This window comes from Balaenoptera musculus, chromosome 18, assembly GCF_009873245.2.
Source record: "Balaenoptera musculus isolate JJ_BM4_2016_0621 chromosome 18, mBalMus1.pri.v3, whole genome shotgun sequence".
NCBI lineage: Eukaryota > Metazoa > Chordata > Mammalia > Artiodactyla > Balaenopteridae > Balaenoptera > Balaenoptera musculus.
Window position 1 is genome coordinate 7,805,521 of NC_045802.1, and position 27,967 is coordinate 7,833,487.

The 27,967-nt window shown below is 41.8% G+C and overlaps 1 protein-coding gene across 2 annotated transcripts; it reads left to right on the forward strand.

Moving 5' to 3' along the window:
• Window positions 1-424: 424 nt before the first annotated feature.
• On the forward strand, window positions 425-27,623 carry TEX26 (testis expressed 26). 2 transcript variants are annotated; one of them, XM_036831885.1, is made up of 7 exons: window positions 425-485; window positions 4,415-4,499; window positions 11,573-11,741; window positions 15,189-15,345; window positions 22,096-22,272; window positions 24,310-24,471; window positions 27,478-27,623. In XM_036831885.1, exons 1-7 carry the CDS (start codon window positions 425-427, stop codon window positions 27,570-27,572), a joined length of 906 nt encoding a protein of 301 aa, XP_036687780.1. In that variant the 3' UTR covers window positions 27,573-27,623. The 2 variants fall into 2 exon arrangements, with proteins under 2 accessions (XP_036687780.1, XP_036687781.1); XM_036831886.1 differs by having other exon boundaries at window positions 4,418-4,499.
• The last annotated feature ends 344 nt before the right edge of the window (window positions 27,624-27,967 follow it).

A 27,967-nucleotide genomic window follows, 5' to 3' on the forward strand; every position in this document is an offset into this window, starting at 1 on the left:
CGATTCTTAATTCCTCTTGCTCGGATCCTGCAAGATCCCTGACGACTTCGCCTTCATTCGCTTAAGCTGAAAACTATGCATAGCTGAAAATTTGCAGTTGAAAATCTGACAATATTACTTTCCCTTCGGTCTAATCCCCTTTTGCTCCTCTCCCCAAATATATATGACACTGCTCGGGAAAGCTCATTGCATGAACTAGACAAATACACGAAAGTAAGGTACCCATCATATTAGTAGAAGCACATCTTTTCACTTTCAGCACCGGGTCCCCCAGCCGGCCCGGTGAAGCGCCCTGCACCTCGTCTGCCAGGGGCTGAGCAGCCGGGAACCTCCCCGCGTCTCCATGGCGAAGCGTCACAAAGCGGCCGCGCAGCGCCCAGTCCGGCTGGTGCAAGGGGCCCAGCGACGGCCTCTTCCAGCAAGAATGGCAGAGCCTGGGCCCGAGGCTCCGTGTCCTTCTCAATGCGGCCACAAGATCCGGCCAAGTAAGACTGCGGACCCTGCCAGCCGGCGGGGGGGCGGGAACGGGGTCTCCCCTGGAGACGCGGTGCCTGGAGCGAAGGCTGCTCGGGTCTTCAAGGGTGTGTGCTTCCCCCTTACGGGTGGGACTCAATTTAAGTAGAGGCTGGGAGTCAGGGAAAATGAAAGGGTGTTCACGACCTTGCCCCTTTCCAGCCCTTCGCCATACCTTCTGTCAAAGCCCTCCCTAAACAGCTCGGAGTTTTAAACACCCCATGAAATGTCCAGGAGGGGACAAGCAAAAGGAAGGCCTAGTGTCTGGAGAACAAAGACAAAGACAAAGAAGCAACAGAGGTCGGGAGCTCTGAAGAGAGCAGACCCAGCGGGGGCCCTGATCCCGGGCAGGATCTGGGAAACAGCACAGAAAGGGGGTGGGGAGGGGCTGCAGAAATGCAGAGAAGCGACCCCCAAGTGGAACTACAGCGTCCCCCCCACCCCCCCGCCCGTGGCTGTAGCAGAGGCTGGGAACTATGGCATTCAGCTGTCGCTTCTAAACTTCGCTGATTTTTCTTTCAAAGGGATTTTGTATTTCACAGAGGCAGTGCTTTTAATACTAATTTTGCATGCGAATGCAGCTGGTTTACTAACTCAGCTTTTTGTGTCAGTGGAGGGAGAGCCACTCTAGCTGTGATACTACTGGCCTGATTGCTGTGTAGTCAGCTCCATCCTGGCCTTTCTCATGGCAATAATAACCCATCGCAGCCCTCTAGCTGGGTAATTGTGGTTCCCTGGTGGCTACAGAGCCGTGGGGATTGTTCAACTGCAAATTCCCTAGAATTGTACTCCCAGGAGAATGAATGAAATGCATACTTTCATCCCATTCATCCCTTTGTAAATTACGAACAGCAAATGAAAATAATTAATACAAAAATATTTCTCTGTGGTGTCCAGGCAGAGAGGAGAGGCAGAGGAGCTGGAGCCTCTTCCCCAGGACCACCCCCACCCCACTCCCCCTTGAGTCTCATCCTTCATTTCTAGCCACCCTGTCTTGGTTTCTTTCACTGTCTGCTCTCGCCTCTCTTGTCTGGGAATGTTGGCGTCCTCCAAGTTTTCTCCTTCTTGGTTTACATCCCCTATGTGAGCGGCCATATCCTGCCACAGGGCTTCAAGTCTACATAAAGGTGCCAATCAATGGCTCTCTCATCTTTATCTCTAACTCAGATGCTCTTCCTAAATCTCAGACCAAAATATCCATCTGTCTACCAGAGGCATTTGGATGTCACAGAAGGGCCTCAAACGCAACATGTACAAAATTACACTCCTTGTCCTCCTAGACCTGGAAGCTCAGTAAGGAGGGTCCCAGCTGCTTAAAGGAGAGGGGAGGGCGGCTTCACTGACACCTCAATGTCATCACCAGGTGTCCCTTCCCCTGGGGGAGTTTGCCCCTTCACATCCAGTCCCGAGTCTCTAACAGCCACTCTGTGCTACTCCCTCCTCCACTGATGGAAGGGTCACGCTCTAAAAGCTGGGCCTAATATGTCACTGTCCAGCTCTGGTCTCAAAATAGGATGAGACTGATGACGCCTATGGACTAATTGCTATCGAACTATTACTATCGACTGGGCTCTTAAGTGCTGTATTCCTTCCGAGGACTGCCATAAATCTGCACAAACTGGTGGCTGAAAACAATAGAAATTTATTTTTTTCACATTTTGGAGGCCCGAAGCCGGGAATCAAGCTACTGGCACGGCTGCACTCCCTCTGGTGGCTCTTGGGGAGAATCCTTCCTTGTGTCTTCCAGCTTCTGGCGGCTGTCGGCGTTCTTGACCTGTGGCCCATCACTCCAGTCTCGGCCTCCATGGTCACATCGCCTCCTCCTCCTCCGTGGCCAACCTCCCTCTGCCTTTCTCCTGAGGACACTGAAATTGCATTTAGGGCCCACCGGATAATCTAGGATGTTCTTCATCTCAAATCCTACTTGCATCTGCAAAGAGTGATCAGGCCTAGACTGGTGTTGCTTGCTTCGGAAAAAGACAGTCTCTGTGCAGAAGATCCTTCCCGATCCTTCTAAGAGTCAAACTCAGAGCTTCAAATCAGGTGAAGTGATAGTTTATTTTAAGAGCAACACAGTCTCACAATTTCTCCCCACCTACTTGTCCGTGCTTGAAATTCTCTTAACAAAGAACATTAATTCTGCTGTTGGAATAAAATGCTTTAAAGTATAAAGCGGTTCCCACTAAAGCAGAAGAATCAAAGGATAGTGTCATTTCTAGTATAACGGGATCAGAGCGTAGACATCAGCCGAGAGTCTGCGAACAGAAGGACAGAGTGTGACAGGCAGGGGCTAAGGCTTTAGTTAGCCTGGGGAAGCCTCAGGTGGAGGTGAAACTCACCCCGTGTGAAGGCAGCGGGTGAATAGTTACAGAGGGGCGGATGCAGCTGCCTGGCTGGATTCAAGGACCGGTTCAGTGAGAAACAAGCCCTGGATGGGAGAGACGGGGAGATGGGAGAGATGGGGAGAGGTATACAGATGGCAAAACCTAAATGTTTCTTTAGGGTTTTATATGTAGGCAGTGGCATATAGGTTTTCAGACTATTTGGAAATTGAAAGCACCTTTGAGAAAGATGCTTTACGGCAATTGTATTTAGGATGCGTGAACGGGAGGAAACGCAGGCAGTGGCGTGGCTGCGGTGTGAGAGGTGAGGTGATGGACCCCAGATGGCTTTGCTTCGAACATGGAAGGGATCCTTTCACCCAGGTGCTAGTGAAATCTAAAAAGCCACGGCTAACTGCCTAGATATGAAGAAAGAGAGAATGATCGAATTAAATTTTAAAAATATATTCCGAAGTAATCTGGTGGTACCTCCGTTCACAAGGGGAGGTTGGGGCAGATCAGTCCTCGTGTCTGCACACCGGTGAATTCTCCATCCTCCGCCTCCCGGCCCGCCAGCAGCATTTGCCGCTGTAGGTGCCCCTCCCTCCTCCTGGAATCACCTTCTTCCTTCGGCCATCAGGACACCACAGCCTCCTGGGTCTCCATGCACCTCCCTCACTGCTCTTCTCGGCCTCCTTCACCGGCTGCTCCTCATCTCCCCGGCCTCTTGACACTGGGGAGCCCCGGGCTTCAGCCTTTGGACGTCACCTCCTCTAATGCCACTCCCTCCCTTGCTGAGCTCGCTCACTCTCACAGCTTTAAAGAACAGTTACGCTGCCGTGGAATCTTGCACCGTCGTTGCAAAGAATTAATTAGAGCTGCACCAGACGAGTCAGACGGGTTTCCCATACGGCGCCGTTAAGTGACAGGTAGAAGAGAAGGACACTTTGTGTAAGCTGAGCCCGATTTTGTAAAACAAAATAGGACTAAAACCCAATGTGATAATGTATTGATATACGTATATATCAATGTGTATATGATTATAGTAGCAGTTATAAAAGTCTGGAAAGAAACAGGCACAATTGTTAACATGGGCTACCTGGGAGGAGGGTGATTACAAGCAGGGCCAGGAAGGAGCAAGGACAAGGGGTCCAGGACAGAACCTGACATGGAAACTATGACCCTCTTGGTGTAAAATCAGTTCATGCATTTACAGGTATATCTAATCTGATGCATGAAAAGTCAGGCAATAAAACAGCGATAGTGAGCATCCTAAGATGATAGAATTTCAAATGAACTCTCTTCTTTATATTTTTATGTATTGCTCGAATTCTTTAAAATAGTATATGTGAATTCTCAAGAAAAACAATAGACCTATTTTTATCTAGGGGGGGAAACTCATAATTAAATTGAGCTTCGCCTCTTCCCTAGTGGAGCTCACAAGTTGGCCTTCATTCCTTTACACTCTGCATTACCACCCAAAATGTTTGTCTCTTGCAAAATTATTTTAATTATTAAAACAACATTTGATCAAAATATGCTGGCTTGCCACATTTAAAACTGTTTTATTGTGCTTTTAGCAGGTGATACCGATTGGGATTCCTATGCCACCACGACGAAGACTGCATTCACACCTAAGACAGGAGCAGTGCCTGCTTTAATTCGGTACATCCCTATTCGAGTCAGATTGATATACACACTTGAGTTTGTTCACCTTTCTTCTATTATTCAGAGTCCAAAACCAATGGAGAGTAATCAGAGAAGGCTTATAGAAAATGCACTCAGATAAGACCCACTGCACGCCCAGATCTCCTCCAGGCATCGGAGAGGGTTTCCCCTTCAAAGAGTATCCCAAGCTCCTACAGGAAAATTGAGAAAATTAACACATGGGTCCTTCATAAAGCCACTGTGTATCCTGCTTTACAACAGAGCCAGTTAATAGAACTGTGCTACCTAAACATGGAGCATGAACTGAGTTCATTACCTGGTATATAGTAGGCAGGCAATGACAACTGAATGACTGGATAAGTGAGTAATTGTTAGCACCTCCACCCAACACTAGTCTTGGAAGCTGGAACAAGGCCACAGTCCCCTTACCCTTACCTTCACTCCTCCAACTATTGCTTCCTAAAGCAATGTTTGCTTGCAACTTCTCCCTCAATTCCACCTGAACCGAGGGTGGTGGGAATTTCTGTCCATCAGCTGCCTCTCTAAGCTCATTGGTGGGTGAGAGAGGGTGGGGCTGGGAAAGCCCTGCCATCTTTCATTGCTTCAGTGGTAGGTGGGAAATTAGCATGGAGGACCTTCCCTCGTCTGTGTTCACTCTGTAAATTACTTCCAATATAGAGGATCTTTTCGCCTTAAAAGTTCACATTGTCGAGAAGTCAAATGGAGTATTGTCCAGACTGTGTGGTGCAATCAGGCAGAAATGGGCTCCAGCCTCAGCTCCCTGCTCTAATTACCCCTTATTTTCTCTGCTCCCTTAGGCAAGTAACCAGCCAGCTACGGCTTAGTTTTATGGTTGGCAAAGTGGGAATGATGACTCCTGCATCAGGTGGTTGTTCTGAGGACAAACTGAAAGCAGTAGTCCAGTGACTAGCACGAAGAAGTTACCCCCTAAATTTTCATTCATTTTTCCCCGGCATAATATACGACAGACTTCCAAAAAGTGCAGGTCTGCAAGACTCCTAATTTCTGAGTTACCGGCTATCCCACTGAGTCACATTATATCCCCTACTGGGAGATTTACCCTCTGACAGTAAGGATTATGCCAGCTTCCCAAACAGTAACAGTTGTCTGAAGAAGAAACATTTGGGATGAAAGCCAAAACCAAATGGGTACTTATGGAGTCTAGGTCAGTGGTCTTCAAATTCACATATTTTTAAAGTTCACAGAAAAGTTCTTATTATAAATTAAACAGCTGTAAAAGATAAAACTTCCAGCCCATCCTAAATATTGACATTTTAAAACAAGACCATTAAATCATTTCTTTACATATAACCAGTGGGTAATCTAACCACCTTAGCAAATTGATGCTCACTCTGACCCTTTTTAAAAAATATATACAAACAAGCTCTTCTTTAACAGATCATTTATTTCATTCTCTTTCCTTCTTGAACTCTTACTCCCAGTCTACTTCCTCCATAGAATTTTACCCTGCTCGAATATATTTTGTGTTTGAAAGCAATTTATTGATCACGCCATTATACCTCTTTGCAACTATTTCAGTATATTAATTGACATTAATTTTTAAACATGTTATATGACCCTAAGTATTGAGTTATCACAATTATTTTTAGTACAGAATTGCTCAAAGCAATAAACACATTACAAATGTTAAAAATTACTAAACAGAAAAAGTAAATTTTTTGGAATTGCATCTTAATGAGATAAATGGGGCTGTTTTGTTTTCAATTACTTTATGTCTCCAGATTTGAGTGTTATTATGTTTGGAATGAGACCACGTTCAGCATCAATTTTTCCTGCTTTTTTTTTTTTTTTTTTCAGCTTATAAACGCTAGTGTTGAGAAACCTTGTTCTCATAATTAAGTAGATGTGAATGAAAGGAGTTTTAGTGTAGCAATGCCATTCAATACTCTGAACTCTTTATGGTTATATGCCAAAAATCACAAGGTGATTTTTAATGATTGATTGGCTGACAGCTTGGTCGTGTACTCCTTCAGTTTCATTGAAAGCAAATAATTAGATGATTTGTCATCCAGTTATTGAGTTATTCCCTATCTCGTTTTTCTGAGAAGTATACTGAAAAGGCCTGTCTTTTTTTTTTTATATTTGAATTTTATTTTATTTTTTTATACAGCAGGTTCTTATTAGTTATCAGTTTTATACATATTGGTGTATATATGTCAATCCCAATCTCCAGTTCATCACACACCACCAAGCCCCCTCCCCCACTGCTTTCCCCCCTTGGTGTCCATACGTTTGTTCTCTACATCTGTGTCTCTATTTCTGCCCTGCAAACCGGTTCATCTGTACCATTTTTCTAGATTCCACATATATGCGTTAATATACGATATTTGTTTTTCTCTTCCTGACTTACTTCATTCTATATGACAGTCTCTAGGTCCATCCACCTCTCTACAAATGACTCAATTTTGTTCCTTTTTATGGCTGAGTAATATTCCATTGTATATATGTACCATATCTTCTTTATCCATTTGTCTGTCGATGGGCATTTAGGTTGCTTCCATGACCTAGCTATTGTAAATAGTGCTGCAATGAGCATTGGGGTGCATGTGTATTTTTGAATTATGGTTTTCTCTGGGTATATGCCCAGTAGTGGGATTGCTGGGTCATATGGTAATTCTATTTTTAGTTTTTTAAGGAACCTCCATACTGTTCTCCATAGTGGCTATATCAATTTACATTCCCACCAACAGTGCAAGAGGGTTCCCTTTTCTGCACACCCTGTCCAGCATTTGTTGTCTGTAGATTTTCTGATGATGCCCATTCTAACTGGTGTGAGGTGATGCCTCATTGTAGTTCTGATTTGTGTTTCTCTAATAATTAGTGATATTGAGCAGCTTTTCATGTGCTTCTTGGGCATCTGCATGTCTTCTTTGGAGAAATGTCTGTTTAGGTCTTCTGCCCATTTTTTTGATTGGGTTGTTTGTTTTTTTAATATTGAGCTGCATGAGCTGTTTATATATTTCGGATATTAATCCTTTGTCCGTTGATTCGTTTGCAAATATTTTCTCCCATTCTGAGGATTGTCTTTTCGTCTTATTTATATTTTCCTTTGCTGTGCAAAAGTTTTAAGTTTCATTAGGTCCCATTTGTTTATTTTTGTTTTTATTTCCATTACTCTAAGAGGTGGGTCTAAAAGATTTTGCTGTGATTTATGTCAAAGAATGTTCTTCCTATGTTTTCCTCTAAGAGTTTTATAGTGTCCGGTCTTACATTTAGGTCTTTAACACATTTTGAGTTTATTTTTGTGTACAGTGTTAAGGAGTGTTCTAATTTCATTCTTTGACATGTAGCTGTCCAGTTTTCCCAGCACCACTTATTGAAGAGACTGTCTTTTCTCCATTGTATATCCTTGCCTCCTTTGTCATAGATGTGTGTGGGTTTATCTCTGGGCTTTCTATCCTCTTCCACTGATCTATATTTCTGTTTTTGTGCCAGTACTATATTGTCTTGATTACTGTAGCTTTGTAGTATAGTCTGAAGTCAGGGAGTCTGATTCCTCCAGCTCCATTTTTTTCCCTCAAAATTGCTTTGGCTATTCGGGGTCTTTTGTGTCTCCATATAAATTTTAAGATTTTTTGTTCTAGTTCTGTAAAAAATGCCATTGGTCATTTGATAGGGATTGCATTGAATCTGTAGATTGCTTTGGGTAGTATAGTCATTTTCACAATACTGATTCTTCCAATCCAAGAACATGGTATATCTCTCCATCTGTTTGTATCAACTTTGATTTCCTTCATCAGTGTCTTATAGTTTTCTGCATACAGGTCTTTTACCTCCTTAGGTAGGTTTATTCCTAGGTATTTTATTCTTTTTGTTGCAATGGTGAATGGGATTGTTTCCTTAATTTCTCTTTCTGATCTTTCATTGTTAGTGTATAGGAATGCAAGAGATTTTTGTGCATTAATTTTGTATACTGCAACTTTACCAAATTCATTGATTAACTCTAGTAGTTTTCTGGTAGCACCTTTAGGATTTTCTATGTATAGTATCATGTCATCTGCAAACAGTGACAATTTTACTTCTTCTTTTCCGATTTGGATTCCTTTTATTTCTTTTTCTTCTCTGATTGCCATGGCTAGGACTTCCAAAACTATGTTGAATGAGAGTGGCAAGAGTGGACATCCTTGTCTTGTTCCTGATCTTAGAGGAAATGCTTTCAGTTTTTCACCACTGAGAATGATGTTTGCTGTGGGTTTGTCATATATGGCCTGAAAAAGCATGTCTTAACAAATGACTATTAAATTACATCTGTTACTCCTTCATTGGAAGAAACTATTTAATACTATATACTCAAAAGGACTTAGAAAATAGGAACATTAATTTCAATAAAGGTTTTCCAATATAATCTTTTTTTTATAAAAATGCTTTTGTCATTATATACTCTAAATATTTGTATCCAAATCTTTGAGCTGAAGATTTAACTCATACAATTTACACATGTTACCTAGCTGGTAAAATCAGTCCTTGTGGTCCAACCAACAAGTGAAATTAGGTTTACTTCCTGGCAAAATAAAATCTGACTACAATTCTAGTTTAAATAAATGTTACTATAGGTTTGAGGAATATTATGAAAACTACTGATAAATTATGGAATATATATTGTAGGGAAGATTATTAAAAGTAGACAGGAGAAGTGTAGAAAGATTCAGGTCTAATATGATTAATTACACCCAAGTAACAAAAATAATGCAATGAAATGTGTAGCTAAATATGTAAGTTATCTGTGAAGTGAGGAGTATGATAAAAAATATGAGGTTCCTTAGTTAAATATGTTCTCATGTGTGCAGAACTCTGGTGCTTGACTTTGGAAAATAATTAAATAATATCATGCATAAAAATCAGAAACAATTTCATTGATTTCTTTAGAAACCAAATCAAACATTTACTATGTATTTAATGAAAGAGAAAGTTATATATGGTAAGTAAATAGTTATATATGGAAAATTACTAGTCTGACAAGCTAGTGTATACTTTCATGTATTGTTAAATATTTTACATCATAAAATAAAATGAAGACTGGCTATATTGAAGTAAATATTTCATAATATGTTTGGGTTAAAAAATTAGCTTTAAATACCTTACTGAATGATGAATACAAAATCTGAAAAAAAGATCACAAGATTTTTATGTACCAGTTTTATCCAGTGAATCTTTAAAAATTTGATAGTCTCAGAAAAGATTCCAGGTACATTGAAAAGAATCAGCATCGCCATCCTGTACTGCTTCATCTAAACAGAGATGCTCTTCTTTCCAGCTAGTGACATATCCTAGGGAATTTTTAAAAGCTGGAAAATGCTTACCTTTAAATATGTAGGGGAAAGAGCCATTTTCAGCAATTTATATTCTCTGCTTTCCTCTTAGAAGCTTCTCCTTAAAGAGGGATGAACATTTGATAATTTTTAGGACAGGGAAAACTAGCCGTTACTCTCAGCCGCACCAATCTACAGTGTACCTACATTCAGAACATCCCTGCACAGGCCATAATGCTCTGGTTATAGCCCCATTCTTTACTCTTGACCTAGGACGGCAAGCCCTAGGTAAGTGTATGGAATTTGGGTTACAAGGGAGTTCCCTGAAATCACCATAATGAAGTTCCCTTTGCCCGGCGCCCCTCTCACCATTGGCAGCTAACACACTGAGGTGTAATGCACCTTAGTAAGATCCTATGGTGAAGTGGGGAAGGGAGAAAAGGATGCGGGAAGGAAAAGACCCACTAGATATGCAGCTTTGTTCTCAGGCAGATACATGTTAAGAAAGACTATATTGAGAAATGCGTATGTGAAAATCTATTCCTTTAAAGCGGTTTGTGCTGTGATCCCTTTGGAAAGGTCTTCATGCACCTTCGATGACTTCAGTTTGATTTAGGACCACAGTCATGCTTGAATCTGTACATCTGAATGACAAGTGAAATAGTCCAGCATCCAGATGTATCCCACTTTCCAGATGTTTGGTTTCTTACAGATGTAACCTGAATCTTACCCAGCCCTCTTTTTTAAAAAAGTCAATATGAAATATTTTAGACACACAGAAAGGAATATACAATAAATCCCCAGCTATCATCCAGCTATAATAATCAACAACACATGGACATTTTTAATGTATATCCTCCACTTAGCCTTCCCACTGGATAATGTTGAAACAAATTCCAGGCATTATATCATAAGTCTAAATATATTTTTATGTATCTCTGAAAGATAAGGATGCTTAAAAAATATGTAGCAATACCATTATCTCACCTAAAAAAGCAATTCCTTAATATCAAATAGCCAATAAGCGATCAAATTTTCCCCAATTGTCTCATAATTTAAAAAAAACAAACAAACAGTTGGTTAGAAATTGAATCCAGACAAGGTCTCTGCATTGTTTTCTCTTACTTCATTTAATCTACAGGTTCCTCCATTTTTTTTCCTGAGAATTTCTTTGTTGAAGAAACAGATGATTTGTTCTGGATTTTTCTGACTCCATCCCCATCGTGTCATTTAAAACTATCCTTCTTTTCATGTATTTCCTGTAATCTAATATTCCAAAGACTTCATCTGATTCAGGTTGGGTATTTTCACAAAAGTACTTAATAGGTGGTGTTGTGTATGTACATCCAGAGTGGCAACTGCTGATCATTGCCTAGATGCATTATTTCATTAGGGACTTGCAAACCAGTGGTATCCTAATTCTTATACTTTTCCTTTTATTAACTGGAATACTTTTTATAGAGAGAAACTTTCCTTCGCCAAGTATTTGGTTATACTGAAGTACTGTTTACACAGAAGAGTACTCAGCTCTTTAAAAAAATTAATTAAAAAATTAATGAATTTCAGATTATTCTTTTAAATTTCACATTAGGACACTCTTACTTTTGTTAAGGGGCATCATAAGATACAGGATTGTTTCTTTTCAGGGAAACCTAGAAATTAAATTATTTCTGGCATCAAGTCTTAAGGCAGCTAATCTTTAAAAAATTATTTGACATGTGTACTGTTGTGAAATTTGGTATTTAATCCCTTACTCTAGTTTCCACCCTTTTCTTACAGTCAGAAAAGTACCAGAAGATTAGGATATACATATGCACTTAGTGATGCTATTCCCAATCAGACACAGTACAATGACGAGTATGTTTGGAAATCATATTCTAAAGAAGATTTGGTCAACATTGGAACTTCAAGAGGAATCAAGAACCACAAATCTTATTACCCCAGTCAAGTAAGATAATATCTACATATCTTCTGAATGTGATATTCTATCAATAATCCATAAGAATGAGAGTTTGGATATATCCCAAAGATCCCCCATCATCTACAGCTGTGGTCCTTCTTAGACTCTTTTTTGCTCACCTTCTCACATTTATTTCTAACTACTACTCCCTTTTCCCCTTAAATAAGAAACATTTATTTTAATAAATTTATTTATTTTATTTATTTATTTTTGGCTGCGCTGGGCCTTCGCCACTGTGTGCGGGCCTCTCACCACAGTGGCCTCCCCAGTTGCGGAGCACAGGCTCCAGAAACGCGGGCCCCAGCAGTTGCAGCACGCAGGCCCAGTAGCTGTGGCTCACGGGCTCCAGAGCACAGGCCCAGTAGTTGTGGCGCACAGGCTTAGTTGCTCCGCGGCATGTGGGATCTTCCCAGACCAGGGCTCAAACCTGTGTCCCCTACCCTGGCAGGCAGACTCTCAACTACTGCGCCACCAGGGAAGTCCCTGAAACTTTTTTTTTAATTGAAGTGAAATTCACGTAGCATGGAATCAACCATTTTAATGTGAACAAATCACTGACAATTAGTACATTCATAATGTTCTACAACCACCACCTCTGCCTCATTTCAAAATATTTTCATAATCTCAAGAGGAAACCCTGTATCCATTAAGAAATTATTTCCTGTTTCCCTCTCCCCTAGTCTCTGGCAACTACCAATCTGCTTTCTGTCTCTATGGATGACATATTCTAGATATTTTATATGTGGAATCATACTATACAATATGTGACCTTTTGTGCCTGGCTTCTTTCACTTAGCATTGTTTGAAAACATTGTTTTCAAAGTTCATTCACATTGTAGCATCTATCAGCACTTCATTCCTTTTTATGGTTGAATAATATTTTATTGTATGTATATACCACAAATTGTTTACCCATTTATCTATTGATGGACATTTGGGTTGTTGCCACCTTTTGGCCTCTGTAAAGAAAGCTGCTATGAACAGGCACGTACAAGTATTTGTGTTTGGTGTAAGCATTCTCAAACCATCAGAACTTTTATCATTTTGTTGAGTATCCAGAATGCCCTTCTCTTATCCACCAAGGAAACTTAGAGATTCTTCAAGGCTCAGCTTAAAGAGAGCCATCTCTAATTCCCTTCTCCTCTAGATGAAAGTAACTGACCCTCCCTCTGTTTTCTAGGCACTGTGTACCCTTCTCCCATCATAAAAGGCAAAGCTCAATTGTAGTAAAGGGTTTCATTTACTGGGTTGCCATATGGCATGGTGACACCTGGGATGGAAGCACCTGGACATATTCAATAGATAATATGGCAGTAGAATGGTCAGGATCTGATGACTGAAAGGATGTAAAAGACAAGGGAGAGGAATGAATGATGATCTTCCTGTTTTTTACTTGGATGCCTGGGTCTGTGCTGATGTTATTTACTGAACTGGAACATTCGGGAGGACCGGGTTTGGTGGGGAAGGGCTTGGGGGAAATGTGAGTTCAGTTGAAGACATGTTGGTTGAGGATATATCCAACCTGCAGTTGAATACACAGGTCTGGAACTCGAGGGGAAGAGGCGAGCTGTAGATGTGGGTAGACTTTGGAGTCATTAGAACATACACACATACCCCATTTAACTTGGTTCCTCATGGCACCCACTCATGTAATCTATTTACCTGTTGAGTATTTTCCTTAAGATTTATAATTAATGCAAAATAGTCGGTTACAATATTACATTGTATATGTATACGTATACATACACATACATATGCACAGCATTTATTTCCCCTTTAAGTGTTATTGAAGGCTCTCAGCCAATGAGTGTTCCTGTGCCAGCCTGCAGACCCTCCCAGCACGTGAATGCCCTTCCCATCAACCTGAGTTGAGGGTATACTGCATTATTTACCCTTCTGAGGCCTCTCTGCCATTTACCTTTGTTTTCTGTTAAGCAGTTTTGACTCTGGCTCAGGGCCTGGCAACTAGCAAGTTGCTCCCCCTCTGCTAACAGAGTCTGCTGCTCAGGAGCAAAGGAAGAGTATCACCCTAAGAGGTAAAGTGCAGACTGGTGGTTTGGGGCTCCTTCAAGGAAAGGGCGGTGGAAAAGGAGGGCCCATGTCTGCAGCAACTGCGATGCCTTGACGTGTGGGCGGTCACGGGGAAATGGGCTGGAGGCAGCTCGGGACTTGCCCAGTGATCTGGAGACTCTGCAGGTGATCCCACTGGGTGGTCCTTTTTGCTGGTAGGGTTTGCGTGTTTATGGGTGCAAATGGGTGTAGGCTGGGTGCAAAAAGAGATCATTGCCATGTCAGGTATCTCTGCTACCTATTTGGTGCCCCATCAGACATCACTGGTGAGGTCAATTCCCACTCAGGGTCTTGGAGAAAACCAGCTTACCTGGGCTTAGCTGTGACTGGAGGGCAAAGCCTTCAAGTAGTGGATGGTTATGTGTACTACCTTTTACTCGTCCATTCAAGCAACCAATATTTATTGAATGCCTAGCATGTGCCAGGCACTCTTCTTGTACATTTCCTGCCATTTCTCCAAGAAGCCCTCCATCTCACACTAATCAGGCATTCCTCCTTACAACTCTACCAAAACTGCTCTTTTCAAGGTCACCAAGGAACCCCAGTCTGCTAAACCCAATGGTCAAGTCTCTGTCCTCACCTCACTTGACCTGCCAGCAGCATTTCACACAATGTTCAGTCCTTTTTCCTTCACTTTCTTACTTGGCTTCTAGTACAACACATTCTCTTGGGTTTTCTCTTTCGTAACTGCCTGCCCCTTCTCAGTCTCTTTTGCTGCTTCTTCCACTTATCTTTGACCTCTTAATGATGAAGTGCCCCAAGGTTTGATCATCAAACCTCTTCTAATTTCTAGCTTGGTGATCTCATCCAGTCTTAATTTATTTCAACTGTATGAGATGACTTCCAAAATTATCTTCAGCTTAGTCCACTCCCCTTAACTCAGATTCATATATCCAACTGCTTTCTTAAGATCTCCTGCTGGAAGTTTACTTAAAGACTCCTCAAATGTCACATCACCACAACTGAACACCTGAGTGTCCCTCTAAGTCTGGACTATTCCATGTTTCATTTCATGGCCACTCCACCCTTTCAACTGTTCAGACCTCAATCCCTGGAGTCATCCTTGGCCCATCTCTTTGCTTCACATCCCACATTCTATGCATCAGAAAACCTTATTTACCTACAAATATATTTAGAATATGATCACTTCTCCCCAATCACATTTTATTGTCTTCAACGTGAAAAGCCAAAGAAATGACAAAGTACCATGTTACAGCTGGGTCAGCTGATGGCTCCCAGAACACACTGGCACTTCATTGTGTGTGTAAAGGACTCGAAAGAATAGGTACACAAAAACACACATGTTCTTCATTCCGTGAGGTGAACCCACGTGGATTTTCTTGAAAATTGTGTTTGTACTGACAGGACTTCTTTCACTGGACACTGCCTCAAGGTCAATCGACAGCCTCAGTAAAGAGCTACTTCCCTTGGAAAATCGCTGCTTCAATGGAAGAGGTTCGGAAGGCAATAGCAAATCAGTTTATTTCCCACACGAGGAGAGACTTTGTGGACACAGCAAAAGGTAAACGTTCATTTTTCTCCTTTCCCTGGTAGAAAGGCACTGGAGTCGCAGTGGTGAGCAACACAGATGCAGTCTTCTCCCTCAAGGAACTCACAGTACAGACGTGAAGAAAGGCAATTTAGCAAACAATCGTTGACCTAGTTAGCACCTATAAAAAGATGCATGTTGTGGGAAATGCAGGGTGCTGTGGGTGCACAGTAGGACACCCAGCCTAATGTGGGCGGGGGATGGGGAGAAGGTCAGGAAAAGCTGCTTGGGTCCAAAGGACAAGGACGAATGAGCCAGGAGAAGATGACGGGGTCGAGTTAAACGTGCAGTTTTCAATTCTTAACTGCTGGTTCACCATTTTTAAATTACTTGAATTAAAATTCCTTTATTAAACCAATACATGCAGAGAGTGAAATCTCATAGTTACCTAAAGGCTCACAATGGAATAGCAGTTCCTTGACCCACCCTTCTCCATTCTCGGTCCTACTCCCACTGGCTGTCAATTTCCATCCTTTCAACTATGTCTTCTTATGGGAGCCTCCATATTTTAAAATCATATGCTTAATACTGTTATTTTTGATTCATCAATTTTAGACATTACAATTGACTTCCTGTTATGGTAACTGAGGATTTGGTCCTCCTATAATTTTTTCTCATGACCCCTCCATCCGTCCTCTCAGTATAATCATATTACAAATTTGGGTTTAACACAATTGCTAGTGTTTATATTATGATTACGATGATATGATATATTATGATTATGTAAATATTTACTGCTGAGCCAGATGGTATTTTATGGTTATGTTTCCTTTTAGTTTTCTTTTGTTTTTTACCAGAGTTAATAATTGATTCTTTTCATATGCTTAGTTTTCTATGTGCTCATCACACTCACTGAATCCATTTTTTCTGGTCCAGCATCTCAGTACATCACCTTCTACTGTGCCTGGTGTCCCCGAATCCAGAGCTTCTTTGGTTCGATTTTGCACCAACAAATCTTCTGGCTAGGAAAGGGTAGCCATATAACTACCATGGCCACTTGCTCTTCCTTGAAACACTCTTCCTTTGAACTTCTGTGACTCCACACTCTCCTGGCTTTCCCTACTTCTTTGTCTCCTTCTTTCTTGTCTTTTTTCTATTTGATCTCTAACAGAGTTCCTTAGAGTTCCTGATTCCTTTAGAGAGCAATGATCCATCTTCCTGAGGAATTCTGCATTTGTTTCTCTTCCCCAAGCCCTTCCTCAGGTCCCTGGTTCTGTGTATTTGGTGACCGAGAAGAAGTCTCACAAGGGTCCCAGTCATCACCTTCTCCTCCCCCCGGCACTTATCTTCCTGCATTAGCTACAGATCCCTGCAATTCTATCACTACATGGCAGCCAGAGGCTCTTTCACAGTCTAAACTGGATCATATACTTCTACTGCTTCCTTTCACTGGCTTCCCTTGCACTTTGATTAAAATGCACGTTCCAGTTACTTCTCTTGGTCCACAACATCCTGCAAGGCTGGCCCTTGCTTATGTCCTCACCTTTCCTCCTCACTCCATCCCTCTCGTTCACTAGGTTCCAGGTCCATGAGCCTTTTTTCAACTCCTTTAACCTCTTTCCCACCTTCAGTCAGTGTGCAGCCTGTCCCCTCTGCCTGAAAGGCTCTTTCTGGGGTTTCATTCTGTCACTCTCTTGACTCCAGCTTAAATGTCACCTTGCCTGTGAGACCTTTCTTACAATTTTATCTGAAGAGGCATGCTGTCACCTTGTTTGTCTAGCACCCTTGCATTTTTCAGTCATTTGTTTACTGGTTCGTGTTTTCTGTTGTTTGTGTTTTACTCTTTCCTCACTATTCAGTAAGTGCTCCAGAGGCCCTTATTCACTCAGGACCTAGTGCAGTATATAGCCTCGTCCTCGTGTATAGGAGGTGCTCCGTAAATATTTGCTGAATGATAGAGAGAATGTATGGGAAGTACATTTTCTGAAGCTGGATGGGTGTGGAATCAAAAGACCTCCATACTTGTAGATAAACACTCAGGGTCATGGGAAAACATTTGAAACGTCAGCATTCTTTTTTAAAAATTATTTTATTTATTTATTTATTTTTGGCTGTGTTGGGTCTTTGTTGCTGCACACGTGTTTCTCTAGTTGCAGCGAGCAGGGGCTACTCTTTGTTGTGGTGCGTGAGCTTCTCATTGTGGTGGCTTCTCTTGTTGCAGAGCACGGGCTCTAGGCGTGTGGGCTTCAGTAGCTGTGGCACACGGGCTCAGTAGTTGTGGCTCAGGGGCTCTAGAGCACAGGCTCAGTAGTTGTGGTGCATAGGCTTAGTTGCTCCGCGGCATGTGGGATCTTCCCGGACCAGGACTCGAACCTGTGTCCCCTGCCTTGGCAGGCGGATTCTTAACCACTGCGCCACCAGGGAAGCCCGAAATGTCAGCATTCTTAAAAGATGTCTTTGAGCTTCCAGTCAGAGTCGTCCTTTCAGCATGCACAGATTACCATTTCTCCATGTGTGGATAAATACCCAAGACCTGCTACGACTCCCTCCTAAATCTCTCCCCTCCATCTGCTTCTCTCCCTCCCCACGGCCCCTGCCTTCGTTCAGGCTACCATAGTCTCTGCCTTGGATGAACTCTAATTCAGTCCCTCGTCCAGTTTGGTCTCCTCCAGTCCGCAGTCCATACTAGAGCCATAGTGGGTTTCCAGATGAGCAAACTTCACCTTCCAGCTTAAAACCCTTCGGTGACACCCTGCCCCCATCCTCCTCGGATAAAAGCTAAGTGCCTTACTGTGAGCCCTGTATAATCTGGTGCTCGCCCATCACCCCAGCAGTCCTCCTCGCCAGCCCCCCATGCTTTTTATGAGACCGACTGCCTTCCATCCTCCAGGCTCATGATGCCTCCTGCCCGAGGAAGATGTCTCCCTCCCTGTTTTTAAGCCTACGTCTGTCCATAATTTAAGTCTAAATGTAAGCTTCATTTCTCTCCCAGGAGTCTTCTCTGATCCCCCAGGTTTGGAGCGGTGCCCTTCCCGTGTTTTTATAGCACCTGTTCTTCCCTCTTACACAGCATTTATCAAATAATATTGTGATTACCTTTTATGTATCTGTTTCTCTAATACCTTAAGCTTCTGAAGCACAGGGACTATGTCTTATCTTTGAATCCTCATTATTGAATTAAGGCGAATGAGTGAGAAGCACTAAAAGATGTTTGTTTTCACACGCAGGCTTGGAGAACTCGGCTTTGATGAATTAGAAGAGCAGATAAAGACAGCAGAACTAGGTCTCACCTGGCTATAGACTATGGGCCCATGGTCCTAGTGGTTTTGAACAGTCCTTGCTGTAGATTTACTGGGGCCTTTCTGCAGATGCCATACCTAATCTTAAAGGGTCAGTTTCTCCCTTTGGGCGATAACTACTCTGGTATCACCTTTATCAACTGGAAAAGAAACCAGTGGGAGCTGATCTCCTGAGGGGCAGGGATGGTCCCTGGGAGGAGTCCAGGCCTTGGAGGCGGGGTTAGTGTTGGGTCAGGTTATCTTCTCTGTCCAGACTTTAATACAATTATGGGGACTTCAGGTGTTGGTCAGGTCCTTTTGTATCAGGAACTTCTCTTAATAATGCCAAAGGAACTCATTAACATGAAATTTTATACAGACAATAAAACCATTAGTTAAGAAGAACTAAGAACTAAGAGATACTTTAAGTATATGTCACATAGGCAGTAACTAGAGTGTGTTTCAAATGAATTGCTAATACATAGCAATTACATGTCTTTTTTTTTTCTTTTGTTCACTCATTAATTTAGTAAATATTTAATGAGGTCTATTACAGTGATATGTACTAAGGATCAATGAAGAATAAGACTTAATCTTAATTAAGTACATAAAGACACAGACCTGGAGAACAAACATATGGATACTGAGGGGGAAAGTGGAGGGATGGGAGGAATTGGAGATTGAGATTGACACATATACACTATTGATACTGTGTATAAAATAGATAACTAATGAGAACCTGCTGTATAGCACAGGGAACTCTACTCAGTGCTCAGTCGTGACCTAAATGGGCAGGAAGTCCAAAAGCGAGAGGATGTATGTATATGTATAACTGAATCACTTTGCTGTACAGTAGAAACTAACACAACATTGTAAAGCAACTCTACTCCAATAAAAATTAATTTAAAAAAAAAAGCTTAATCTTTATCTTCAAAGGAACTCAGAGTAAATCCAGAGTCTGATTTTTGTCTTTTCTGGGTCTTCATCTCCAGTTGCTCTACTTGTATGCTGGTCCATCCTGGTCCACGTGAACCAGCCCCTCAAGACCCTTCGTAACGTGGTTCCTAACTTCCCTCTCCTGCTTCACCCTCAGCTACTCCTCCTCCCTTCCCTGCGTTCCTCACACTCACACCAACTAGACTACATTTCATGAACACTCTGTGCATCTTTTGCTTCAGTGTTGACCCATTGTCAAAACACGCCTTTTGCTGTGTCTGCCTTTTGATTCTTGTCTTCCTTCCCTTCCGGTAACAGAGCCTGTCACACTCCCTCTGGGCTTCTGTAGCACCTTATCCACAGCTCTGAGTGAGTGATTCTTATGAGAAGCTTGTTCACAATATAAGTGCCTGGGTCCCACTTCTGGAAAGTCTCAATGTCTGGGATGAGGTTCAGCAGGTATATTCTGGAATAACCTTCCTAGGTATTTCTGATGTATTATCTCCATGTGAGAACCACAGTTCCAAGTGTTATGGTTGCAAGATATCACATTCCATATCCATGTATCCTGTATATCTCTTTCTAATCACACTGGTTTGAGATTGTCTTAAGGTAGAACAATGACTTAATTACCTTTAACCTTGACACAGAATCCATATAGGAACTGAAAACATTTGCTTTTAAGTGTCAGCTAGGGGAGAAGGATAGGCATCTGTATCAAGTATTTCAACGGGAATTTATTTATTAATAAAGCCATTAGTAATTTACAAAAACCAAGTTATAGATGCTGCTTACTAGCAACAATACCAGATGATTTTCCGAAATAGCTTAAGGAATGTCCTGATGTTTGAGTCCGAGAGTTTATTTCTCTCTCTATAGCCTTGCCTTCTCCTCGGGTGGTTTATGAGGTCATTATGAGGACCATTGAGTACCCATGGCCTCTCTCCCTGAGTCATGTAAACTAAGAGGCACCGTGTAGTGAAACCCTTTCCCACTGTGCTGGTCTGGACAGAGATCATTTTTTAAAAATCAATATTAAAATGCTCTTGAGTACCAGTAGATGACATCGCATATTGTTTGATATACAATGTACATTTGAATTTATTTTGAAAAAACCTATTGAAAAACTATTTTGGAAAAAGAATAGAGGTTAGTGTTAATAGTAATTAGCACTGTTGGGACATTGCTCATGATATTTGTGGCTTTTTTAAGGTTATGAATACTTTATTTTTTCTAGTACCACTTATTTTATTTTTTCAAAGAAGACTTTGATCTTTATTTCTAATCTCTTTTTCATCTCCTATCACAAGTAGCTGATTTTGTCCGTATTTCCACAATTTGAATTTTTTCTCTTCATTTTATTTATTTTTAAGAAATTTTTATTGGAGTATACTTGATTTACAATGTTGTATTAGTTTCAGGTGTACAGCAATGTGAATCGGTTATATGTATACATACATCCACTATTTTTTAGATTATTTTCCCACATAGTCCATTACATAGTATTGAGTAGAGTTCCCTGTGCTATACAGTAGATCCTTATTAGGTGATATTCATGTTTTTAATATCTTTGTACCAATTAAAGTTGGTGTTGTATGATGTGTCTCTGAACCAACATTTTGTAGCAAGAATTAGGGGTGAACTCACTCCAGGTGAAATGACTTGTGATTCTCTCCTCAGTTAATCTGGTAGTGCTTGTGGAACGTGGTTTTAGTCAGTGCTTCAGAGGTATTTAAGGATCATATGTTTAATGAATATTTGTTAGCAGAGTTATTTCCAAAAATAATAGTGCTACGGTCCACTAATGACAATGATCTTACCTAACCCTCCATCGGTAAGGTTCTTTTCCTTTGAGTGGTTCTTTTCCAGATAATGGGGATGATATGCACTGCCCCATCTAAGGTTACCAGGTTTAGCAAATAAAAATACAGGATGCCCAGTTAAATTTGAATAATGGTGTATAACAGGTAAAAAATGAGTACCTATACATACTTACACTAAGAAATTATTCATTGTTTATCTGAAATTCAGATTTAACTGGCATCCAGGAATTCCCTGGTAGTCCAGTAGTTAGGACTCTGTGCTTCCATTGCAGGGGGCACGGGTTTGATCCCTGGTTGGGGAGCTAAGATCCTGCAAGTCACATGGTGTGGCCCCCCAAAAATTTAACTGGCACCCTATGTTTTATATGGCAACCATAGCCCTAACTAAAATCTCTCACTCTGCACCCTGACCCCTGCCCCAGGGACTAGGCAGGACCACTGGAGTGAGACATGCTTCCTGAGTCCACAGAGCAGAAACACATAAGCACTCCTAACTGATGTACAATGTACTCATTAGAAACTACTTCTAATCATTTGAGCTTGTACTTCCTGTGCCTGATAAAGCAGAAAATTATTTCCCGGTTGAAATGTCCCTAAAAAGTACATTGACCGTACCTCTAAATGCGAGGAGTGTGTTTTAGTGTGATAAATTGGAAGTTACTGCCAGCAGCAGAATGGAATGAAAATATGAGGCTATTTAGAAATAGCTTACAAGGAGTAATTATTGCCTTCCATTTGTGTCCCAGCTCAAAAGATGAAGCAACATTCTCAGATGTTTCTGGAATGGAAAAACTTCCTTCCCCGACCAGCAGACACTGAATTTCGATGGAATTACCAAATTCCAGCTAAAATTCCTGAGCTTCAGGATTTTAGTTTCAAATACGGATGCTACTCAAGCCTACCCATTGCTTCTCAGGGTCTAGGTAAGTACACCTGCAGCTTTTAAAACAACTTCATAGACCGTTCTTGCTCCAAGATTCCTCAACACATAGGGCCCTGGTGGGTGACCTTGATAACAGTCATAGAGAATGTCAGTGACCCCTGAATGGAATCAAAACTAGGACTCTGGGGCACTTAGCCTCAAACCCAGGGAATGAGGATGATGTCTCAGAAGAGAAATGACTGCTTGTGCCATGAAATGAGTACATCCTCTGCCTGGGGGGGACAGTTGTTGGGATTGGGGGACACGCCCCCCCCCCACTTATAAAATGAAAGGAAGAATTTAGTTGCTATTAAACAACGAAAAGAAAAAAAAATTTCCTCGGGAATCAAATTAGACTTGTCAGTTATCCCCTGGAAGTTTATCCACACGGCACATCCTTCAAGCATCTTTACATTTAGCAACGATTTTACTTGAGTGTTCTTTTATGACCCCAATTGCTATTGTTTACAACAGAAAAGTTTTTAAAAGTTCCATGACCAACCCACCTCCGAGTTCCTGGTTAAGAGGATAAACTGGTGTTAGTCTGAGAAAGTGATTTATTCCTTGCATGGAGTTGGGATCAAGTAGCGCTTTAGACAAAAATCACAGAGCAGAAGCTGAGCATCTTGGGGTTGGAAGGCAGCCTAGGAGTACCTAGTCTAGATCCTCCCATCATGTACAAATCCCTTCTCGCCCATCCTTGCCAAGAGGAGACAGTTTGCCTGCTTAAACTCTTTGGAGGGGTGTCCCATCCCCCAGTGTAGCTCCTTCATCCTTGGATACTCTGTTTGAAAGTTCTCAACAGCTAGAATCTTCCTTGCTAAACTTCTGGCCATTGGTTCTATTTCTTCCCACAGCGGTTAACTACTAGAACTCCACTATTCAATGAAACCCTTATTATATGCCCTCTATATTCTCCACTTAAAGCATTTCCAGACCCTTCAAACACTCTGAATATAGTTCCCTGTGCTATACAGTAGGACCTTGTTGTTTATCCATCCTTTACATACCAATTTGCATCTGCTACTCCCAAACTCCCAATCCTTCCCTCCCCACTTCCCCTCCCCCTTGGCAACCAGAAGTCTGCCCTCTTCATTGTTTTTTTAAAAAATAAATTTATTTATTTATTTTTGTTTTTCTGTGTCGGGTCTTTGTTGCTGCGTGCGGGCTTTCTCTAGTTGCCGTGAGCGGGGGCTACTCTTCAATGCGGTGCGCGGGCTTCTCATTGCGGTGGCTTCTCTTGTTATGGAGCACGGGCTCTCGGCACGTGGGCTTCAGTAGCTGTGGCTCGCAGGCTCTAGAGCGCAGGCTCAGTGGTTGTGGCGCATGGGCTTAGTTACTCCGCGGCATGTGGGATCTTCCCGGACCAGGGCCCAAACCTGTGTCCCCTGCATTGGCAGCTGTATTCTCAACCACTGCGCCACCAGGGAAGTCCCTTCATTGTTTCTTTTTCATGAGAATTCCATGACTAGCAGAGCCCACCTTAAATGAACAACATTCAGAATCAAATATAAGTGATTCTGGGTTTACTTGCGCCTCATACCTCTATCCGTCCAGATGTACAGTGAGTGCTAACTGTAGATGTCATTGTTCTTCCAAACTGCTCCTCCTGAGACACCTGGGTCCCTGAGGGAGGCCCCTCAGTGTGTCCATCCACATCTGCACAGGAGATGGCATGAAAGGGAAAGAAGCTTCTAGGAAGGTGCTGGTTTGCTCAGCAGGTGGTGAATGCTGCCATCCCAACAGGCTGACCTGCAGGAGAGTCTATTTCAGGGAGAATGGTGGTCACACTCAACCCTCTGGCCGTCAGCTCCAGTCATTCCCACTTCCAACAGCAACAGCCCTGAGTACCCCAGCAGCTCTGCACGGCCCCAGTCACTGGAGGAGACGTATAGCTCCTCACTTCCCAGTACAATTAAGGACGCCGATTAAGCTCCAAGTTGGGCTCAGTGCTATCAGGGGCGCGTCCCACAAATAAAGGCAGGAATTCTTTGCTCAGTGACAGCTCTTTTTTTTCTCCTTCCCTTGTGTCCCCCAGTCCCTTCCATGCTGTACCGACACATGAGGAATCAAGAGCGCAGGAAGAAGCAGACCACGTACCAAAGTGAGTACGGGAAAGTCTACCTGGATTTCTTAACAATTTTGAGCTCATTCACTCCCTCTCAAGTCACAGAGTACCTTCAGAGTGTTTCCTACAAAGGTAAGATGAGGTCCTGAGTTACTATTTAATAAATTACAGATCATAATAATTGCTTTACCCCAAATAGAAATTGTTCCAACTTCTAGCCACTGGAGTTATATGTTCACAAAATATATATATATATAGCCTCCAAAAAAATCCCATAGCTTAGTGCAAATGTCAACCCATTGAAAATAAATTATTCTTAAAAGAGAACCCAGTGGCTATATCCCCACTTATTAAAATAGAAACATCTAGATTTTCACTAATTTCTGATCTCACTTTGCTGTGGTTGGATTGCTCCAGGGTGACTTCTCTTTTTCTTACGGTTAACTGATTTCTCCAGTGGGTGTCTGTACTATCTCACGGCTTTGTTTTAGTTTCTGTAATCTTTATTTCCTGTTTGGGGGTACTTTTTTGTGAGAGGCTTTTTAGGGTACATGAGAATCTTCATGTATCTCCTCCTTGAAGAGATAAATGCCATTCAGCATAGGTTGGGTCACTCCACGCAACAGAGATTTACCCCATTTTGGGGTCTAGTGACTGGAATTTGTTTGGGAGCATCTCAGGGGCAAGTGGTCAGTCTGAGCGTGTGTAAAATGTCCACTCAGAGAATAAGACTTGGAGGAGAGGAAACTAAACTCTTCCAACAGCTGCTTCTCAACACCCAATGCTCGTGGTCACACAACCTATCACCCCTCATTTTTAGCACATGCCCTAATGCAGATGTATATATTTCTATAAAGTATCTTCATATACCACTAAACTAACATGTTATGTACATTATAAAACATTCAAAATGTTAAAGAAGTGAAAAGCAAATAGAAATAGAGATCCTAATATTTCTTCCCACACCCAGTGGACCATCTCCTACACCCCACTCTGTGCTCTGCACGACGTGGAGGTCACTGCCTTGCTTTATGCCCCATGGTCAGGCCTAAGCTCAGAACATCCACAGGCACTCAGTAAGCCCCCAACTCCTACCCCTGTCAGTAAGCCCCCTGTCTCCTACCATTTTTTTTTTTTTTGGGATTCCATATATATGCATTAGCATATGGTATTTGTTTTTCTCTTTCTGACTTACTTCACTCTGTATGACAGACTCTAGGTCCATCCACTTCACTACAAATAACTCAATTTCATTTCTTTTTATGGCTGAGTGATATTCCATTGTATATATGTGCCACATCTTCTTTACCCATTCATCTGTCAATGGACACTTAGGTTGCTTCCATGTCCTGGCTATTGGAAATAGAGCTGCAATGAACATTTTGGTACGTGACTCTTTTTGAATTATGGTTTTCTCTGGGTATATGCCCAGTAGTGGGATTGCTGGGTCATATGGTAGTTCTATTTTTAGTTTTTTAAGGAATCCCCATTCTGTCCTCCATAGTGGCTGTATCAATTTACACTCCCACCAACAGTGCAAGAGGGTTCCCTTTTCTCCCCACCCTCTCCAGCATTTATCGTTTGTAGATTTTTTGATGATGGCCATTCTGACCGGTGTGAGGTGATATCTCATTATAGTTTTGATTTGCATTTCTCTAATAATTAGTGATGTTGAGCATCTTTTCATGTGCCTCCTGGCCATCTGTATGTCTTCTTTGGTGAAATGTCTATTTAGGTCTTCTGCCCATTTTCTTTTTTTTTCTTAATAGTCACAAACTGGATACAACTCAAACTTCCATCAACAGGAGAATGGATAAATAAACTGTGGTATATTCACAAAATGAAATACTACTAGGCAATAAAAAAGAATGAATTATTGATGTATTCAACAAAATGTATAAACCTCAAAGACATTATTATGCTAAGTGAAAGAAACCAGACACAAAATAATATATTTTGTATGGTTTCATTTATTTGAAAGTCTACCACAGGCAAAACTTATCTACAATGAAGGAAATTGGAACAGAGACTGTCTTGGGGTAGGAGGGATTGACTGGGAAAGAGCAAGACAGGACTTTGCAGTGTGGTGGAAATGATCTTTATCGTTACATGGGTGTGAGGTGCACCTATGCAAATGTCAGCCCATTAACCTGTACATGCATGATCAGTGCATTTCACTTTATGAAAATTTACCTCAACTGAAAAACGCTGAGGTCAGGAAAGACAAGGAGAAGGATGAGTGTGGGGTTGAAACTTAAATGTGAAGTCACAAACACAAATAAATGCAAACATAACTGGAGAGTAAACCAGGAACACCCCCCGCCCACCCCACACACACACATGATCTCCAGCCCTCAGCTGGCATTTGTAACACTGCGCGTGACAACATGGACATTGAATAGGAAAACATGTTATCACTCGCATTCTTCCTTTCTCTTAGTTTTGGCTGCAGAGATGGCAATTGCTAGGCGTGACAAAGCTTTACAGCTCCACAAAGTACAATTAAAAAATATGTAATTAGGATTAGGGGACCATAGATGTTCAGAACCAGAAAAGACTCCTTCAATTTCTAGATGAGGAAATGGAGGCCAGGGAGTTGAAGGGCCTCCCATGATCAGTTATCACTCAAAGATTGCAAAGCCTCCCAACACTGGGGGGCAGAAAAGCAACCCTGGCTTGGATGAAACTTCTGGAACAATAGTCTCTATTGTGTTGTTTATCATCACATCACCCAGACCAAGCATTGTCTAGGTGCTTCACACATAGCATCCCTCGTCCATTCAACTGCGCTAGGTAAGTATCGTTACCTGTATTCAAAGATGAGGAAATGAATAAATGGAGGGGACAGATGTATTTGCCAGCACAGAACTGAAACCTAAGTTTATTTCATTCTGAAATCCATGCTCTTTCCAGGAAGTCTTGCTGATCCCTTGAATACTGTTTGCTCTTTTTAATCAATAATTAACATAATTGTGTCTTTTTAGCTATTAGACATACTATCCTTTGATTATTTTGGTCTCATTGAATTTATATTTAGAGTACTATTATCAGATATTTGCCTCCTTCCTAGAATTTCTCTGTTTAGCACTTAAATAGTTAAATGGAAATTTTCATCCTGTTTTTCTTCATAATTTTCAGACCGACAGATTCTTGATCGCTTTATTTACTCTTACTGTGACGTTGACAAAGGGACGGATAAAAAAAGGAAAATAGTTCAAATGAAGAAAATCTGAACGTACCTAGGTTATTTTCTCAATAATCAAGGAAAAAATAAGATCCAAATTGTTCTAAATATAATTTCATCATGACTTTGTGTTATTTTGTTTGTGTGTGTGTGTGTGTGTGTGCGTGTGTGTGTTTAATTAATTAATTTATTTATTTATTTTTAGCTGCGTTGGGTCTTTGTTGCTGCGCGCGGGCTTTTCTCTAGTTGCGGCGAGCAGGGGCTACTCTTCGTTGCAGTGTGCGGGCTTCTCATTGCGGTGGCTTCTCTTGTTGTGGAGCACGGGCTCTAGGCGCACGGGCTTCAGTAGTTGTGGCTTGCAGGCTCTAGAGCGCAGGCTCAGTAGTTGTGGTGCACGGGCTTAGTTGCTCCATGGCATGTGGGATCTTCCCGGACCAGGGCTCA